Raw genomic sequence first — 20,352 nt, 5'->3', positions numbered from 1 at the left:
CCTTTTATCACCATTATATTCATCCGTTTATTCACCTTTTCTTTGTTGCTATAGGAAAATAGTTTTCTTAGCCAGAATTTTCGAAGACGGAGATAATCTCCCATTTGGTTTCAATCTCCCATTGTGGATAGTCTTTATAAACGTTGGTACCATCTTTATCGACAAATAAACACACTCCTATCATCTACTGTATTTGCAAACTAAATGACGCCTTTTCATTCGTTTAGCTGTTTAGTGAAAAAGATTGATCACGTCTCAATGTTGTGATTCACGCTATAACAAATACAAATATTTACATTATAATAACCTGCTTAGCAGTTTAAACAAATTTTGATCCTATAGACGAGACTACGAACGACTTGCGCCATCTTAGCTGGACATGTTTTGGTAGCAGGTGAACAGTGATCTGCGTTATCTAAACTCGGACGAAAATCTACACTTCAATGAAAAAAACCCGAAATGATACAGTAGCACTTATTGTCACCATGGTGAACGGAGCTGTTTACAGTTTGTTTTTTCTGATTGTCATCCAAAGTCCCCCCGGACGTTCGAGTTCGACGGTGAAGGGTAAGGGCCAGTTCACACAATTGTTAGCATACGCTGAAGACAAGAGAATTCTGAATTAATCTTGTGTGTGAAGCAGTGTGGTATAAGCAGAAGTCGGAGTAAATCGAAGGCGGGAGCGTCGTTGGGTTCTTATATCTATGTTTGCCGATTCACACACAAATAGTTTCAACATGAGAAGAACGAAAAATAATGGAACATTCTCCTTATGTTACTTATGTCATCTTTTACTGAAAAATTGGGGAATTTTAGATACTTTTCATATCGGTTAAAGTATTCCCCATTCCAAGTCAATTCATTTCAAACTTTCTAGGGAGTTGAGATTAGGTTCCAAGCGCGTAGCTAGGATTAGGAAAATGATACTATTTGACGATACTTCAATAAGAAATGACCAGCATTTTGGCCAAGTGGGGTCCACACCCCTCCCCCCTTAAGTACGCGTCTGGAGGAATTTTGTTTGGCAAATGTTCGTAAGGTAAATTTTATTATTTTAGCACACTATTGAAAACCGCAGTAAACATGGTGAGGAAACGTGGCACCATTTAGCAACAACACCCATTGAAATTCACGCCAGAGGGCCATCCCGTACATCGACATCCTCTCCTGGAATCCTTATTATCACATTGTTACCTTACCAGATAACCACATACTTAAGTCGCATGATGCGATGCAGGCGGGTGATGGCGTGCGACGATGTGGTAAGAGTATACGCCCTCGATGAACTCTTTCAGCGGTCCAGTGTCGGGGGACATGCCCCCTACTTTAGCCAATAGGGTGAAGCCCTCGCCAAACTTCACCTAGGCGCCTAGTGCGCGAGCTTGTGATGCTAAATTGTTAATGTTATATACGTGGAAATGTTTTTTTAATAACTTTTAAGAAGAATTTTCTATATATCTACTTATAAGTTGTTTGCGACGTTGGCATGGTGTCACGCGAGCTGGCGATGACGCATGCATTAACATAATGCGTGACAGGTCGTATTGTGATTGACGTTGGCATGGTGTCACGCGAGCTGGCGATGACGCATGCATTAACATAATGCGTGACAGGTCATATTGTGATTGACGTTGGCATGGTATCAGGCGAGCTGGCGATGACGCATGCATTAACATAATGCGTGACAGGTCATATTGTGATTGACGTTGGCATGGTGTCACGCGAGCTGGCGATGACGCATGCATTAACATAATGCGTGACAGGTCATATTACAGACTCTGGGTACGGGTCTTTTTTTATGCTTTGACTGAACGTGGGTACGGATCTTTCATGCTTTGACTAAACGTGGGGTACTGGTCTTCCATGCTTTGACTAAACGTGGAGTACGGATCTTTTATGCTTTGACTGAACAACGTGGGCTTTGAATGAACGTGGGATACGGATCTTTCATGCTTTAACTTAACGTGGGGTACGGATCTTTTACAGCTTTGACTGAACGTGGGGTACGGATCTTTCATGCTTTGACTGAACGTGGGGTACGGATCTTTCATGCTTTGACTTAACGTGGGGTACGGATCTTTCATGCTTTGACTTAACGTGGGGTACGGATCTTTCATGCTTTGACTGAACGTGGGGTACGGATCTTTCATGCTTTGACTGAACGTGGGATACCGATCTTTTACAGCTTTGACTGAACGTGGGGTACGGATCTTTCATGCTTTGACTTAACGTGTGATACGGATCTTTCATGCTTTGACTGAACGTGGGGTACGGATCTTTCATGCTTTGACTGAACGTGGGATACCGATCTTTCATGCTTTGACTTAACGTGGGGTACGGATCTTTCATGCTTTGACTTAACGTGGGGTACGGATCTTTCATGCTTTGACTGAACGTGGGGTACGGATCTTTCATGCTTTGACTGAACGTGGGATACCGATCTTTTACAGCTTTGACTGAGCGTGGGGTACGGATCTTTCATGCTTTGACTTAACGTGTGATACGGATCTTTTACAGCTTTGACTTAACGTGGGGTACGGATCTTTCACTGCTTTGACTGAGCGTGGGGTACGGATCTTTCATGCTTTGACTGAACGTGGGATACCGATCTTTTACAGCTTTGACTGAACGTGAGGTATACGGATCTTTCATGCTTTGACTAACCGTGATGATAATGATATGATGATGATGATGATGATGGTGATGATGATGATAGCAATGATTATAACGATAGCGATTTTTGTGATGGTTTTTTGTAGAGCTCATGATGAAGGCGATTTTGCTTGCTATTGTTTGAATGTTGATGGCGATCATGGCCATTATTTTCGCTACACTATACACTAATAACACATTGTTTACTGTTCTTTCAGGGTGCTGTAAATCGGAAGAGCTGAGTAAGAACTCTGTGCTTGATGTCATGTAGTTATACCCTATAAATATTGTTAAATTGTACCTTAAAACATACGTCTCAACCAACCTCCCCCCCCCCAAAGCGAGCGATCGATAAGCGTTAGTGTCTAGTATTTGTAAGGTCTGGTTAATGCAATGATAATTGGGTTTATTAATATTTTATTAAGATTTGACATCCATCTGGTTGCTTGTTCTAGTGTGTAATGCGCACCTGGATCTAGCGTTCGTGACGAGTCTATCAGCTCCACATAACAACCCCCTACGGTTATTGGACTATCGCGTGTCGTCGTTTATTCGTAGCGTCGTGCGCTCTTTTCATATATCCTCGCGATTTACGCGAATTGGCTTCGTAACCTTAGACAGGACGCCAAAGATTGTCTTTGACTTCCAAAGGTAGGAGTTTCATAGTCACTGGATGTAGCGTCAAGGTATTGTAGCCAAACAACTTCGCGGGATGTCTTCAAAAAACTTCATTTGCATGCTTGATTGAGGCAAACCTACGGCAAAACCCAATTTTCATTATAACTCTTCTGAAGCAAAAAGGACCAAAAGAAGAAAGAAACCCAGACACAATTTTGCTCTTTTACAATTACTTAGTGTTTGAGTCAAGTTTCAATAAATAGGTCTTCCGCTACAAAGTGTCAAATCAGGAATAAACTACTTTATTACACTTTATTTTCGCGAATTTCGCGATTTTGAAAAATCTGGCGCGATCTTATGAGGGCGCACCACAGATTCCCGTTTAACGAAAACAGTCTTTCATGTCTTCGAGATGGGATAACATGATCTATAAGAGAATATTATACAACTCTCTCACTTAATCAAATTGCTGACATTTCAGGTATTCATCAAAAGATGCTATTCTCCACGCTCTACACACAGTGGTACATAAACACAAGACGAGCTGTACGCATACTGGTAAAGCGTTACATCTCGCACAGTCAGTGTTTACTAGCAATGCCTCACGAGCAAAAGTACTGGTACTTATCACAGATCAAAGGTATGAGCATATGTGGGTCACTGACAGTCCTCTTAAACTCTCACACAGCACGGATTTTATAGCTAGACGGTAACAACCTAACCTAAACGAACCAGACGGGCCTATTCCAGATAACCGTAGATATAAGTTTGTGTAGTTTTAAAGGGGCGCATCTTCTCACGCAAGGGTTCTCTTATCCTCAAGGGGAGGGGGGAATTGCCGCACGTAAACACGTGTCTCATTGTACGCATAGCTGCTCCAACTTGTGAGAGGTTACTCATCCATTTGAGTTTTTTTTATTACAAAAATTCCAAGCTCAAGCCTTCTCTTTGCTCCCCAGATCCTGCGATGACGTCATGGCCTCCGTGCGGCGTCTAAAAAAGATGAACGTTCGCATCTTTACCATCGGCATCGGCAGATATTTCAACGGTCGGCAGCTTGAGCAGATCGCTTCCAGGCCCCCCTCGGCCAACGTGTTCACAGCAGCGCGAAGATTTCTTGCTTTTATTCGGGAAAAGCTCGTTCGCCATATTTGTCTAGGTAAGCAGAAAGCTATACTTAACGTTTATCTTTCTACAAATGATATCTATGACAGCACCCCCTCCCCCTTATCCTGAATCATTGTTTGTAGCCTGTGGCTAGCCTCAGGTCCAATTGGTACTATAGTAACAAGTGCTTGCTGTAGGAGTTGGTGGTTATCTTGCTACACGAGATGAGAGTTGTCCCTGCGATAAAACATCACCACAAGATGACCTCTTCTCTATCCACTAAAACAAGGCTCTGCGATAAAACACCACCACAAGGCGACTGCCTTGTCTCTACCCACTAAAACAAGGCTCTGCGATAAAACACCACCACAAGATGACCTCTTCTCTACCCACTAAAACAAGGTTCTGCGATAAAACACCACCACAAGATGACCTCTTCTCTACCCACTAAAACAAGGTTCTGCGATAAAACACCACCACAAGGCGACTGCCTTGTCTCTACCCACTAAAACAAGGTTCTGCGATAAAACACCACCACAAGATGACCTCTTATCTACCCACTAAAACAAGGCTCTGCGATAAAACACCACCACAAGATGACCTCTTCTCTACCCACTAAAACAAGGCTCTGCGATAAAACACCACCACAAGATGACCTCTTCTCTACCCACTAAAACAAGGTTCTGCCATAAAACACCACCACAAGATGACCTCTTCTCTACCCACTAAAACAAGGCTCTGCGATAAAACACCACCACAAGATGACCTCTTCTCTACCCACTAAAACAAGGCTCTGCGATAAAACACCACCACAAGATGACCTCTTCTCTACCCACTAAAACAAGGCTCTGCGATAAAACACCACCACAAGATGACCTCTTCTCTAGCCACTAAAACAAGGTTCTGCCATAAAACACCACCACAAGGTGACCTCTTCTCTACCCACTAAAACAAGGCTCTGCGATAAAACACCACCACAAGATGACCTTTTCTCTACCCACTAAAACAAGGCTCTGCGATAAAACACCACCACAAGGTGACCTCTTCTCTACCCACTAAAACAAGGCTCTGCGATAAAACACCACCACAAGGTGACCTCTTCTCTACCCACTAAAACAAGGCTCTGCGATAAAACACCACCACAAGGTGACCTCTTCTCTACCCACTAAAACAAGGCTCTGCGATAAAACACCACCACAAGATGACCTCTTTTCTACCCACTAAAACAAGGCTCTGCGATAAAACACCACCACAAGGCGACTGCCTTGTCTCTACCCACTAAAACAAGGCTCTGCGATAAAACACCACCACAAGATGACCTCTTCTCTACCCACTAAAACAAGGTTCTGCGATAAAACACCACCACAAGATGACCTCTTCTCTACCCACTAAAACAAGGTTCTGCGATAAAACACCACCACAAGGCGACTGCCTTGTCTCTACCCACTAAAACAAGGTTCTGCGATAAAACACCACCACAAGATGACCTCTTATCTACCCACTAAAACAAGGCTCTGCGATAAAACACCACCACAAGATGACCTCTTCTCTACCCACTAAAACAAGGCTCTGCGATAAAACACCACCACAAGATGACCTCTTCTCTACCCACTAAAACAAGGTTCTGCCATAAAACACCACCACAAGATGACCTCTTCTCTACCCACTAAAACAAGGCTCTGCGATAAAACACCACCACAAGATGACCTCTTCTCTACCCACTAAAACAAGGCTCTGCGATAAAACACCACCACAAGATGACCTCTTCTCTACCCACTAAAACAAGGCTCTGCGATAAAACACCACCACAAGATGACCTCTTCTCTAGCCACTAAAACAAGGTTCTGCCATAAAACACCACCACAAGGTGACCTCTTCTCTACCCACTAAAACAAGGCTCTGCGATAAAACACCACCACAAGATGACCTCTTCTCTAGCCACTAAAACAAGGTTCTGCCATAAAACACCACCACAAGGTGACCTCTTCTCTACCCACTAAAACAAGGCTCTGCGATAAAACACCACCACAAGATGACCTCTTCTCTACCCACTAAAACAAGGCTCTGCGATAAAACACCACCACAAGATGACCTTGTCTCTACCCACTAAAACAAGGCTCTGCGATAAAACACCACCACAAGATGACCTCTTCTCTACCCACTAAAACAAGGTTCTGCGATAAAACACCACCACAAGGTGACCTTGTCTCTACCCACTAAAACAAGGTTCTGCGATAAAACACCACCACAAGATGACCTCTTATCTACCCACTAAAACAAGGCTCTGCGATAAAACACCACCACAAGATGACCTCTTCTCTACCCACTAAAACAAGGCTCTGCGATAAAACACCACCACAAGATGACCTCTTCTCTACCCACTAAAACAAGGTTCTGCCATAAAACACCACCACAAGATGACCTCTTCTCTACCCACTAAAACAAGGCTCTGCGATAAAACACCACCACAAGATGACCTCTTCTCTACCCACTAAAACAAGGCTCTGCGATAAAACACCACCACAAGATGACCTCTTCTCTACCCACTAAAACAAGGCTCTGCGATAAAACACCACCACAAGATGACCTCTTCTCTAGCCACTAAAACAAGGTTCTGCCATAAAACACCACCACAAGGTGACCTCTTCTCTACCCACTAAAACAAGGCTCTGCGATAAAACACCACCACAAGATGACCTCTTCTCTAGCCACTAAAACAAGGTTCTGCCATAAAACACCACCACAAGGTGACCTCTTCTCTACCCACTAAAACAAGGCTCTGCGATAAAACACCACCACAAGATGACCTCTTCTCTAGCCACTAAAACAAGGCTCTGCGATAAAACACCACCACAAGGCGACTGCCTTGTCTCTACCCACTAAAACAAGGCTCTGCGCTATGTATCTTGGGAAGGATAAACTAGGACCACTGAAAGCGCCAACGGACACCCCTTATCCTTCCCATCATGCTTTGTATGCACTGTTAGTTTCAGAGAGTAGTTTTAACTCCAAAAGGGGAGTAAAAAACCGAGGTACAAAATGACTCCCTTTTTGGAGTAATTTTTTACTCCCTTTTTTCTACTCTCTCAAGGGAGTAGATTTTACCCCTGTAGGGGAGTAACTAAAGGGAGTGATTTACTAGGTTGCTTGCTATTACTCCATTAAAGGAGTACAATTTACCCTCAAAATGGAGTTATTTTTTACTCCTTTTTTCCCTACTCTCTCAGGGGAGTAGATTTTACCCACTTTAGGGGGTAGCTAAGTGGAGTAATTTACTAGGTTGCTTGTAGTTACTCCATTAAAAGAGTACAATTCACCCTCAAAATGGGAGTCAATTTTTACTCCCTATTTTGTTATTTCCCTCTACTAATTGGGTAACTAAAGGGATGATTTCAAACCCCTCCCCCCTGTTTTTACAAAATGGCCGTTTAAACTCCACCTACTTCAGGGGTTAATACTGGAGAAAGTAGAGTAATTTAGAAACACCAAGGAAAAGACGTTATTATGAATTTGACAAATCATTTAATTAAACAATTCAGTTTAAAAAATAATAAAAATATAAATTGAAAAAATGTTTGAAAAATAATAGTCATTTGACATAAGGTATCCAGGACAAAATTACTAACAAGTGTCCCAACATAACAAAGCTGAAACAAACATAACTCAATATTATTTTTCTATAACAACTTTAACAGCTTTTGAACATTACCCTTTTTGGCGTCATTACGGTTTTCCAAAAGAACTGCCTCCTCCTCCATCTTTGTATATTCAGATAAGAAGCTAGAAGCCTAATGCCTCTATATGCATCATTTAAATTTGAACCTGGTAGGCTAGCTTGAAAAGATAACTAGGTTCTTCATATGCAGGGTTTACTGTGATCAGAATATACGGACAAAAACCAACTACAGTAACATTAGATATTCAAAATAAATATCTGGACAAATTTTAGGTGCAAGACTGATTACTAAGTTTTTACTAAGCTAAGTTATTCAATTTTGTGCTTCAAGTAACAGTTTATAAAGCATAGGCGCTTTAGATGTAAGTACAGTGATTAGTGAATAACTTAAGTTTACAAAGTTTTTATTCGTTTCTTGCGATTTACGCATTGATACATTCCTTATACCTCAAACTTCTTTCTTTTCTGGCTTTGCAACTCGAGCACATTTTACTATCTCTATCATAATGTCCTGCGAAGATAATAAGAGAAACACATAAGAAGGTAGTATTGCTTTGGAAGATAACAAAGAATCACAAAACATATCAGTCTAGTTCGAGAAATCCGCTCACGAACGATGATTTGATGCTGAAGTTGGTCGCAAAAATCACATTTACTATTGAACCTATCACATTATAAAGCCCATTACACACTAACCTTTAACTTCAATCCAAGTTCTGCCATCAAATCCTCAAAAAAGGTGGATTACGCGTAGAAAAGACGGGAATAAACGGCTATCTGTTTGGAGGTTATGATAATGGCCTTCGTTCGACCGTTATGATTTTGCGCCTTGGGCCCAAGCCCCTCTCGGCCACTAAAGCGAGGGACGCCCGGTACATTTTGGTTTTACGGGCCCTGGTGAGCCGACTTCTATCTGCAAAGCGGGACTTCTTTTTTTATAATCTCAAGTAGCATTTCTATTAGAAACAATATATATTATTTTATAATGTTCAAATCGGATCTAAGAATTTTATACAATTATCACCCTACCTATCTTTCTTTTAAATGCAGTACTAATTATTCTGAGCGAATTTTGAAAGTACACCACATAAAACTCATGTTCGAGTCCAAGCCTGTCTTTGATTACATTTCTTATTGTTGTAGTATAGCTGACAATATATGCAAGTATGGCGAGGCCTGTTCTTGTATTGAAAATGTTCTTTTAGGATTTCCTAAGAATTTCCTAAGAGTTCCTAAATTGTAGAACTTCAAATCTTCTTCCTAAGATTTTCTTATCCAAATTATTTCAATTTTCTGGTCTACTGCTTATACTAAGAAATCCTAGGAATTTTTAGGAAGTTTAATCATATTTTGTTGTTTTGATCGAACTTAGGAAATCTTAGGAAACTCCTAGGCACAGGGTAGAGTTTTTTGTCTCAATACCAATAAATACGATAAATTATTATTTTTATATTTTGTCTTATATAATAAAGACTATCGTTTTCCTTCTTAAATTCAGCTAATTCAGAGTAAAAAAACAACTCTCTTTATCTTATATATTTGGAGTGGTTTGTTACTGCTCTAAAAAGATACAGCTGGAGTAAAAACTACTCTTTCAACACGAGATGGCTGGAGTAGTTTTTACTCTTCAAAACCTACCCCCTAAAAGGAGTACTTTTTTACTCCATTTCTTGACCATCTGGAGTAAAAATAACTCTTTTCACTTCAGATAGTTGGAGTAGCTTTTACTCTGCTAAAATTACTCCCAGAAAAGAGTACTTTTTACTCCATTATTTGACCAACAAGAGTGAAAATTACTCTTTTTCTAATAAACATTCGATACTAATTCTCAGCAGAGTAAAACTTACTCCGTTAAGGGAGTAAACAAAAAAAATACTCCTCAGTGGAGTAGTTTTTACTCCAATAAAGGAGTTCAAATTACTCCTTTAAAAGTACTCCAACGCAAAGAGTAGTTTTTACTCTCTGAGTGGAGTAAAAATAACTCCCTGAAACTAACAGTGTGCTAATCACTTAGACGCGCATGGGTGCGAGGCTGACCCTGATTCGACCCACAAGGTCAGGCAACCGAGAATCAGGTGTAAGCGGGTGTGGAAAAGCCCGAGAGAGCTGAGGCGGATTACGACTATATTTCTTAAAGAATTTCTGGTCATGTAGCAGCCCTCAGAAGTTTTCACCTCATTGGATTGATGTGTACCAATGGAACAATGAGGTAATCCAGCCAGTTACGTTAGGCCTGAGCGCACTGCTACATCTGGGATTTGCAGGGAGGCAATGAAAGGAACGGGGGCATCCTTTATCAAGAATAACAATCATAGGCTAACTTGCCCCGAATTAACAATTATATGGGGGGTCTTAAACTGAGAACTATTTAAGCGGAAAACAAGACAATACTGCCAAGATCCGAGATTCTTCTTACTTCAATGGTGTGACAATGGCGCAAAAGTGGAGATCGATTGGATTAACAAATAAAAAGCACACATCGAGTAAAACAGTTTTATGACCGACATCGTATACACAATTTAGTTGAACCTCTTCGCTAACAATAAGGTTAGAGCAATCTCTTAAAGAGAGCGTGCGAGTTAAAGTTTAGCGTGTCATTGCACGCCGTGTCCTGACACGCCGGTCTATGGGATTCAGAAACTAAACGGTGCAAACTATGAGGGATATCTTTCAACGATCATGGCGTGCCCCTGAAAACACCAAGCAAAGATGTTAGTAGCCTGCAAAAAGAAAATAGAGCAAAACCAACACAAAACAATAATGTAGAATAGATGCAATACGCATCTAGAGCTTTAGATTGGTTTTTATTTACCCGTGAAACAAAGTGTGATCGTCCAAGTGTAATAGTCAGTAAAACACAAACAAGAATGGATTTAGATCGAAATAAAGTGTAATACGCTAAAGTGTAGTTCAAGGGTTAATAAAAATCACTCTATTTTGCTGGAGTAAGGCGTTTACTGTCTCTGCCAGGAAGGAACTGTTACGATCATTTATGGCGAGAAAGCTTTTATCACTGAGAAGAGATATAATTCACAATACACGGTGTTGGTGACAATGTTGGTGATAATTGTAATAATGATCAATTATGATGGATTACGATATGAGTTTAGTGTGAGTTCCATCTAGATAAGCAAGTGTCTGCTTTTGGGGCAAACGCTTGGTGATGGTGATGATAATGATCATGTTGATAATGGTGGCAATGATATTGATGGTGAAAGGTAATGTTGATAATGATAATGATGTCGATAATAATGATTATGTTGATAATGATGATGTCAAAAATAATAATGATGTTGATAATGATGATGATGTCGATAAAATGATGATAATGATGTCCATATTGCTGATTATGTTGATAATGCTGATGATGTCAATAATGCTGATGATGTCGATAATAATGATGATGATGTCGATAATGCTGATGATGTCAATAATGCTGATGATGTCGATAATAACGATGATGTCAATAATGCTGATGATGCCAATAATAATGATAATGATAACAATCATGATGTGTGCTTCTTACCAGTCCACCTGCGGCACATGCTGCCACAAGTCCATATTTCCCCCCGACCTCGTTAAGCCTGTTTGCCGCTGTTGTGACCAGGCGGACCCCAGTGGCACCAAATGGGTGACCGATGGAAAGGGATCCGCCCCAGGTGTTGAGTTTCTCCATAGGCGGTGCCCCAACCTATGTCAATCAAGAAATCAGCGATTAACATCACTTAGTAAATCATATAAAAAGATCGAAAAAGGCCAATCACGCCGCCATTTCATGCTCCCAATCAATGCAGAGTCCAACAAAGCATCCATTTCTATCGGCTAATTCAAGGGAGTAACCGAAACATATTCAATCAAATATGGTCAATATTGTAATTCGAAGGTTTCTATTTTGAAGCTTCATTGCAAATAAACTGTCGTATTTTCAATGATAAACCATAACAAAGGAGTGGTTGATAGACAAGAAAAATGAAATGAGATGAGAAAATCATAAAGTCATATCATTAAGTAACAGAATCAACTGCTTTTAAAGATAATAATAAAACAGCAGATTGTTGAGCGAAATTACAAAAAGATTCACGTTTACCTTTGAAGAACGCCCCATGTAGTTTTGTGAAAACCAATCCGAATCTAATGCTTTCATGTTGGCAAGAATTTGGCCCTGTAGACAATTAAAAACCATCACCTCATGATCAAGCAAAATTGTGTAAATAGCTTGTAGATAAAAAATAAAGTGGCTAGATGATACGTTATGCTGATATGCTAACACATTGGTCAACTTCTATCTACATGTAGGTAATTATTTGGGACTGGCGGAAATAAAACTGTATAAATACATCTGCCATATTGGAAGAGGTTATGAGTCTGGGTCTGAGTCTCCTGATGAGCATTCCTTGCTTGTGTTTTTTTTTTTACTTATCTTATACTTACAGCAAATGCTTCATGGAACTCAAAGACATCAATGTCACTCAGCTTCAGACCCGTCTTTTCCAAAAGTTTGGGTGTAGCATAAGCAGGGCTAAAAAAAATAAAAGGGTTACCATTTAAGGGGGTAGAAAATAATTTCTAATATACACTGAAACCTACCCTAGAAGAAGCTGATCCTTAGGATCTTGTGAAACATAGACGTAATCTCTGAAACAAGAACAACAATCTGCATTTAAAATAGAACTTCAAAATTGCGGTGTTATGAAGATTGCATGGAAGATATGGTCCCAATTGATGGGCCTAAGGGAATGCTGTCACTAACATGGGCAAAGCAACTATTTGCTGGGATTGGCGTGCAGGTATATATATATTATGCAAAATAAGGTAAAAGCTCTAATTTACAAGCCCCAAGTTCTTAATTCTTTTTGTTTTGTTTTGGAGAGGGGGTCTTAATAGAGCTAGTATTGCAAACCCTTTCGATACACAGGGTAAACCCACCCCTCTGCCCTCCCTCAAGATATGCACTTAAATATGTTTAAATGTTTCATACCGAGAGGACGCCATAAGCCAGTTAACTATGTAATAAGTGTTGAGCAGCCATCTCCTTAATTTCACACTCCTTAAATAACCCTTTCCATTTTCCAGCATCTCAGCCTACTGCTACATACTCAAGTTGTCGGGTCTGAAATAGTTTCAATACCCTTAGAACAAGTTTTCGAATTACCTGAGATATGCTTTTGGCTTGAGTCCCATGCTTAGGGCTTTCTCTTCACACATAACAAGGCATGCAGAGGCACCATCAGTCTGGGGAACAGAAAGCAAGGGTCAGTGAGGATGTGCAGGACAAACAACAACACATGTAGAGCGACCATCAGTCTGAGAAAAGAGAATGTAGGATTTGCTATGATATGTTTATAACCAAATGTGATCCTAGGGTCTTGTGAATACATCTGGATTTATGGAACGTGATGGCACATGAAATAATCTGTTACACAAGTTAACAGGCTACAAATCATTAACAGGTCTCATTTCCAAGACTATAGACTGTTTTGACTTACCAAGAATGAGGAGTTAGCTGCTGTGATTGTTCCAAATGGCCTGATAAAAGCTGGCTTGAGCTTGGCCATCTGTTGAGGGGTGGAGACCCTGATGCCATTATCTGCAGACAGTACAGTTGTCGTACCAGGCACTTGGTATGACAGCACATCTGTCAGCTTGCCTGCCTGTGGATGGATAAACTCTAATCAATTGCCAGAGGTTATAAGAGGAGAAACAATATAATCTCACATCTCCTGAAAAACGTCTGATCTCAATTACCCGTAGCGCTTTTTAAAAGATTCTGTTTTGTATATCTTCAACAAATTGCATACAGTAAATCCAACTAATGTTGTCAATGAAAATAATGGGAACAAGTTCAACAAAGCCCTTATCTTGTACAAGAATGCAAGCATTTAAAACAGGTGAAAACAATTTGTTTTATGCTCTATGCTCAATGGAATTCCTCAAGATTTTCAACATTTTTAATGTGACCTTTGAGTTGTGGACTTGTAAAAAATGCTTTTTCTTTTGGACAACATTAATGGGACTGATAACATTATTATTACACAGTAAATAATAACAGAGGACCTACTGAAACTATTAGAGGAATGTGTATTTGTCATTTCCAGATAGCGGAATATCATAAATGAGACCAATGGCGAATATAGGAGTTTCTTGATTTAGGAATAACGCTATTTGTTGGATTCTACTTCCCAGATCCTGTCACTAGTGCACAGATCTGGTGGGCAGCATAATCCAGATCATCTCCCTCCCCTAAATCTCCTCAAGTCATAAGAAGGCAAGAGGAGGTAAGAAAGGAGGTTTTGTATATGTAGATGGTGTAGATGTATTGTAGATGGCGGCCACTCTTTGGTGTTATTTTCCTTCTATGATAAGATTTTAGTCTAACATTGTAGAATGTGATAGTAAATCTGAGATGGCTCTCTAGGGCCTCACCCCCATTTATGGATCGGAGAGTAAACCCCCTGGGGCCTCACCGCCTAATGTATTGGTCTGAGGGTATACCCCCTGGGGCCTCACCCTCTATGTATTGGTCTGGGAGGATATTCCCTTGGGGCCTCACCCTCTATGTATTAGTCTGGGTGGATATCCCCTTGGGGCCTCACCCTCTATGTATTGGTCTGAGTGGATATCCCCTTGGGGCCTCACCCTCTATGTTTTGGTCTGGGTGGATATCCCCCTGGAGCTTCACCCTCTATGTATTGGTCTGGGTGGATATCCCCTTGGGGCCTCACCCTCTATGTATTGGTCTAAGTGGATATCCCCTTTGGGCCTCACCCTCTATGTATTGGTCTGAGGGTATACCCCCTGGGGCCTCACCCTGTATGTATTTGTCTGAGTGGATATCCCCTTGGGGCCTCACCCTCTATGTATTGGTCTGGGTGGATATCCCCTTGGGGCCTCACCCTCTATGTATTGGTCTGGGTGGATATCCCCATTGGGGCCACACCCTCTATGTATTGGTCTGAGTGGATATCCCCTTGGGGCCTCACCCTCTATGTATTGGTCTGAGGGTATACCCCCTGGGGCCTCACCCTCTATGTATTGGTCTGAGTGGATATCCCCTTGGGGCCTCACCCTCTATGTATTGGTCTGGGTGGATATCCCCTTGGGGCCTCACCCTCTATGTTTTGGTCTGGGTGGATGTCCCCCTGGAGCTTCACCCTCTATGTATTGGTCTGGTAGGATATCCCCTTAGGACCTCACCCTCTATGTATTGGTCTGAGTGGATATCCCCTTGGGGCCTCACCCTCTATGTATTGGTCTGAGTGGATATCCCCTTGGGGCCTCACCCTCTATGTTTTGGTCTGGGTGGATATCCCCCTGGAGCTTCACCCTCTATGTATTGGTCTGGGTGGATATCCCCTTGGGGCCTCACCCTCTATGCATTGGTCTGAGTGGATATCCCCTTGGGGCCTCACCTTCTATGTATTGGTCTGAGGGTATACCCCCTGGGGCGTCACCCTCTATGTATTGGTCTGAGTGGATATCCCCTTGGGGCCTCACCCTCTATGTATTGGTCTGGGTGGATATCCCCTTGGGGCCTCACCCTCTATGTATTGGTCTGGGTGGATATCCCCTTGGGGCCTCACCCTCTATGTATTTGTCTGGGTGGATATCCCCCTGGGGCCTCACCCTCTATGTATTGGTCTGAGGGTATACCCCCTGGGGCCTCACCCTCTATGTATTAGGGTTAGGGTATACCCATACCCCAAGCCCCCCCACCCCATCTCCCAAAGTATGGATTTGATGGTGTTCATTATGTACCTGTGTAGCTTGGTGCGCCAGTGTGTGTGACCGCAATGCATACTCATCCTGAAACAAACAAAAAAGGGAACAGGATAAAAGAGATGAAAAAGTTATAAAAATATAAAAAGGCCCTTTAGAAATAATGCTGCATTCCTAGAGACATGTTGCTATTGTATGGCCCATTTCCAAACCTACTAGTGTCGCTTTAGAAAAACAAATTGAGGCTTTGTGCTTTTGGTTTGTGCTAGAACTACAGCAATGTACCAGAATTTGCACAGGACCTTCATTTTGAAGCTTTTCTTTGTGGACAGAAGAGGGAATGGAAGAGGTTTACTGATATTGGTTTTGGTGCCATTAAACCTGTCACAAAACAAACCTGTTCTTGTCTGCTAACATGAAAGGCAGATGCTAGCCGATCTGCACTGTGCCCCATAACCTCGCCTGTTGAGAACTCTGCAACTGCTGGAAGCTATGCAACATAGAACATACAATCAGGCCTTGTTATTATATACATTGACAGCAATGAAGACATGGAAATAAAACCTACCTCTGGCGCAAGAAAACTGGGTCTGAGACGAGATAGTAAACTTAGTCTAGCGCCCAATGTCTTGGCCTACAAAAAGATAGGAATAACTTTTAAGCAACAACAACAACACACACACACACAAAAGTAAAATATGTAAAGCTGTGTGCAAAGATAAAAAAGGGGCAACATTGGCTTTCATAATTTTGAAATATTTTTCCAGTTTTCTATTAAAAATCATCATCATTAATAATCACCCAAAAGTAAATGTTGCTGCGAAACACCCGTGCAACGAAAGGGGGAGCGCTTCATTTGGTTAAATGGACTAAAATTGCAGCGCATCCTACAACCTGATTCAAAATTCGTAAAATTGGAAGCGTGAAGTTTTAGTACATAGTGATTTTAAAATATTTCTGCAAAAAAACTGATATTAGATTTTAACATTAGCTTCTCTAACATGTTTTTCTGTTCTTGGTCATGTGACCATGGGTAGAGATAGATGAAATCATCACAAGTGTAATTTTTGTCTAAAACAGTTATGTTGAAAATTCCAAGAGAGTTAACAAAAAAACATGAGCTTTTATAAAACAAACAAATTTCCCTAGCAACTCAGATAGTACCATTTGCCCTGTGTATACCTTGTTTAAAGAGAGCAAAGTCTTTCGTAGTGGTCTGCTGAATCTTATAGGTACATCTGACATAAACTCTACTCCTCCTGCTACGCAACTATCAATTTGTCCAGCAGCTATCATGCTAACTCCTGGTAAAGATAAGAGAGATGCATTATAAACGCTTAGCCACAATATTGTCAAAAAAGGCTTTCATGTTATCACATAGTATTGACAAGAAAGGTGAAAAATTAGGGAGAGGACATTTTATTACACAAACTGCTTATTTGGCTTGATAATGCTGACTGTGACACTGGGTATATGGAGGGGTATTTAGGGAGGGGACATTTTATTACACAAACTGCTTATTTGGCTTGATAATGCTGACTGTGACACTGGGTATATGGAGGGGTATTTAGGGAGGGGACATTTTATTACACAAACTGCTTATTTGGCTTGATAATGCTGACTGTGACACTCGGTATATGGAGGGGTATTTAGGGAGAGGACATTTTATTACACAAACTGCTTATTTGGCTTGATAATGCTGACCGTGACACTGGGTATATGGAGGGGTATTTAGGGGACAAAAGGAAATATTTTAAATAATAATTATTTATCTTTCTTGCCCTACCACCGGAAGCAAATTAACTACAACTAAAAAGAGTGTTGCTAGTACTGTATAATACCTGAGGAGATTGCCTGATTTGATGAGATACAGGCCATGGTGACTGTATGACTTGGGACCTTTTCAGGAAAGCCTGCACCCAAAGCAGCCTACAAATGTATCTCAATAATCATTTTACCAGGCATACACAAGAACATTATACAGCTTGAAAAAAAAATGTTTGCCTTAAGTTGTAGCACGTTTAATACAGTGGTACTTCTATTAAGTGCCACCATAGGAACCATGATACAGTGAGTAAATAAAAAGCAATGAATCTGAAAATATTGTAAATTTCACAATTAACTCCAATTTCAACTCCAATTAGCTCCAAAATTTCTTAGTGACAATAGTATCTGTAAGCTCATTCTACAGTATATCAATTTTCTGTCAGTCTCCACATGGTTCCGACAGCTGCCAGTTGACGTTTTAGTTTTGTCAGCAAAGGGTTCTTATATCCAAATGAGATTTTCTGGTCACTTGATTGAGATAATGGTAACAATGATATATTTGGGACTGGACATTGGTGAGTTTGGCCATTTAATGAAGTGGTAGCTGAATATAATGAAATACATTATTTGACTGCCAAATATTTTGGGACTTAAGTGACTGCTCAATGGAGGGTGATTGATCAATAGAGGTACCACTGAAGGAAGTGTAATCTTGTACCATACCTACCTCTCTAGCAATGTTACTAGTCTTAACTTCCTGGATAACTGTACCAATACACACGTAATCAACAACACCAGGGTCTATTCCAGTCTTGGTGATGAGCCCCCTAAAACACATATACAGTACCAGTGTAAGCAGCACTATACAGCATCTACAAGCGATGTCTATGGCTTGTGATAAAGAAAAAAACTTTTGGTGGAAGAGGGTACTTAGAGAGGGAGCAGTTAAGATGTTTTTAGTATAAATTATTAACTATTTTGCGGAGGATATTAAATTACTATAATTTACTCAAGAATCAAAAGTAACCCCATTTTAATTTGATTTAGTGAATCTTAAGTAACCCAATTAAAGTAGTAGTTTTTTGGCTAAACTTAAAGATCTTCTTACATATCAGACAAATATGATTAAAATAAACAGTATGGAGAACATTATAGACTTACTGAAGAGCACCACGCTGTAAATCATGGGGCATAAGATCAGCATAACTAAAAACAACAACAACAGATCAGACATTGTACAGGCTATTGTAATTTTGTTTCTGATGGGTAGATGCTCTTATATGGATACTTTCAATATATCAATATCAGAAGATTTTGTTGAATGGTAATCATCTTTTTTCTTTATCTTTTGTAAACATGAGCTATGATTTTTTCAATAAGTAGTTACTAGTTAAGAAAATATACATCTGTTTGTAATTTCTGCTAGAATTCTGATAGCCAGGGAAAGATGAACTGCAAACTCTCACCTTGTGCCAGACATTAGAAATGGAGTTCGTACTCCTTCAACAAGGACCACATTCCGACCACCACTAAACTTAGCTGAAAAATGAAAACGTCCCATTGTCAAGAAATTCTTACTGTACTCCCTCCCTTGAATCTTGATTGCATACAGTCTACGTAGATACTGTACAAATACCAGCAAACAAAGTCTATCCCTAGTTCCCAGATACTCTACTGTAGATTTGCTCTCAAGTAGAATATTCATAACTTCTTGATACTTTAGAGTTGAGCTTATGTTTGTGACCTGAAATGTATACATAGCTGTTAAGCACTAACTATAAAAGCCATATGCCATACTCCTATCCAATTTATATTCTAAGGGACAGCCCTGGGATTCACAAAATACAAAATAAACCACCTTTTGCAGATACTTTTCTCTTCTGGGCAAAAGTGCTCCCACTTCTGTAAGGAACTGAGTAGATAAAAAATAAAATAAAAATTATTTAGGGTATAAACCTCAAATGATTCATCCATATTACAACACTAAATAGCCTTTATGGGGCTCAATATAAATACGAAAACTTGAAATCACATAGTATTTTCTGGAAGCAAAGTCATGGAAGTAGTGTGGTTAGGCTGATTATTATTATAATTTTGAAATTCTGATGCTGGTTATAGATCATTAGTCTCATCATCAGCCTCAAGGGAAATTTAGATGCATTCAAAACTTCAATACAACTTAAGTCTTTTGAGGGTAATCTCTTAATACAAGCACCCTACACTAGGAACAAATGTGAAATCTTTTGTTTTTTTTCTCGTGTTTTTAAGAAAAATATTAAATTTCTTTGAGAAAATATAAGACGTGTGCGTTAATGCAAACCTTGAAAACATCTCTTATTTTGGCCATAGCTACTGGCTGATAATAATCAGACTTTTGTAGTGACAACCAGAGTAAAATGCATTGCTTGCAATGAAATATTAAAAAGGGCAATACTAACTCGCTCAAGGTTACTACTACATAACATAAGTTGATTAATATTTGAGTATTCTATAATAAAAATGTCTCGAAATCTACTAGAAAAAAGAAATGGACTTTGACCGCCTCCTCCTGGTATGTCATGTATCAAATTTTAAAGAACTCTACACTCCTAGAAAAAGAGCCTAATGCCTAAGATATCTATAATCAATAGCTTACGTCCGCTAAGTCCCGGTTTGTTCAAGGTTTGGGCAAAAGATCTCCACATTTTTCCACCGTTCACTATGGTCGCCATGTTGGACAGGAGATGGTGCTGGGTAACCACTCCGCCTATTGTCATTAGTATTCAGTACCACAGGAAAACCAGCTATCGGTTCATTATCGATTGGATATTTAAAAA

General features: G+C 40.3%; 2 protein-coding genes and 1 long non-coding RNA gene across 5 annotated transcripts; 1 reads left to right on the top strand and 2 right to left on the bottom strand.

Moving 5' to 3' along the window:
- Position 1: 1 nt before the first annotated feature.
- LOC116614799 (vitrin) lies at positions 2-6,434 on the top strand. Of its 3 annotated transcripts, none has more exons than XM_048726281.1 (7): positions 2-567; positions 1,203-1,262; positions 2,871-2,894; positions 3,108-3,303; positions 3,752-3,910; positions 4,230-4,429; positions 4,575-6,434. In XM_048726281.1, exons 1-7 carry the CDS (start codon positions 444-446, stop codon positions 4,658-4,660), a joined length of 849 nt encoding a protein of 282 aa, XP_048582238.1. In that variant the 5' UTR covers positions 2-443; the 3' UTR covers positions 4,661-6,434. The 3 variants fall into 3 exon arrangements, with proteins under 3 accessions (XP_048582238.1, XP_048582239.1, XP_032232121.2); XM_048726282.1 differs by having other exon boundaries at positions 1,059-1,262; XM_032376230.2 differs by lacking the exon at positions 1,203-1,262.
- Positions 6,435-8,055: 1,621 nt separating this feature from the next.
- LOC125561815 lies at positions 8,056-10,049 on the bottom strand. Its single transcript, XR_007307507.1, has 2 exons — positions 8,750-10,049; positions 8,056-8,564 (listed from the first exon to the last, which is right to left on the bottom strand). It is a non-coding gene; the product is annotated as an uncharacterized LOC125561815 (long non-coding RNA).
- Positions 10,050-10,532: 483 nt separating this feature from the next.
- Positions 10,533-20,300, bottom strand: LOC5507540 (trifunctional enzyme subunit beta, mitochondrial). The gene is made up of 17 exons (XM_001628140.3): positions 20,172-20,300; positions 19,395-19,448; positions 19,003-19,075; positions 18,698-18,742; positions 18,264-18,363; positions 17,611-17,698; positions 16,952-17,073; positions 16,338-16,403; positions 16,167-16,259; positions 15,809-15,856; positions 13,540-13,704; positions 13,206-13,285; positions 12,641-12,688; positions 12,485-12,572; positions 12,141-12,215; positions 11,580-11,744; positions 10,533-10,743 (listed from the first exon to the last, which is right to left on the bottom strand). Exons 1-17 carry the CDS (start codon positions 20,290-20,292, stop codon positions 10,708-10,710), a joined length of 1,467 nt encoding a protein of 488 aa, XP_001628190.3. The 5' UTR covers positions 20,293-20,300; the 3' UTR covers positions 10,533-10,707.
- Positions 20,301-20,352: the final 52 nt, after the last annotated feature.

Source organism: Nematostella vectensis, chromosome 4 (genome assembly GCF_932526225.1).
Source record: "Nematostella vectensis chromosome 4, jaNemVect1.1, whole genome shotgun sequence".
Taxonomy (NCBI): domain Eukaryota; kingdom Metazoa; phylum Cnidaria; class Anthozoa; order Actiniaria; family Edwardsiidae; genus Nematostella; species Nematostella vectensis.
This window is presented reverse-complemented; position numbering and strand designations above follow the sequence as displayed.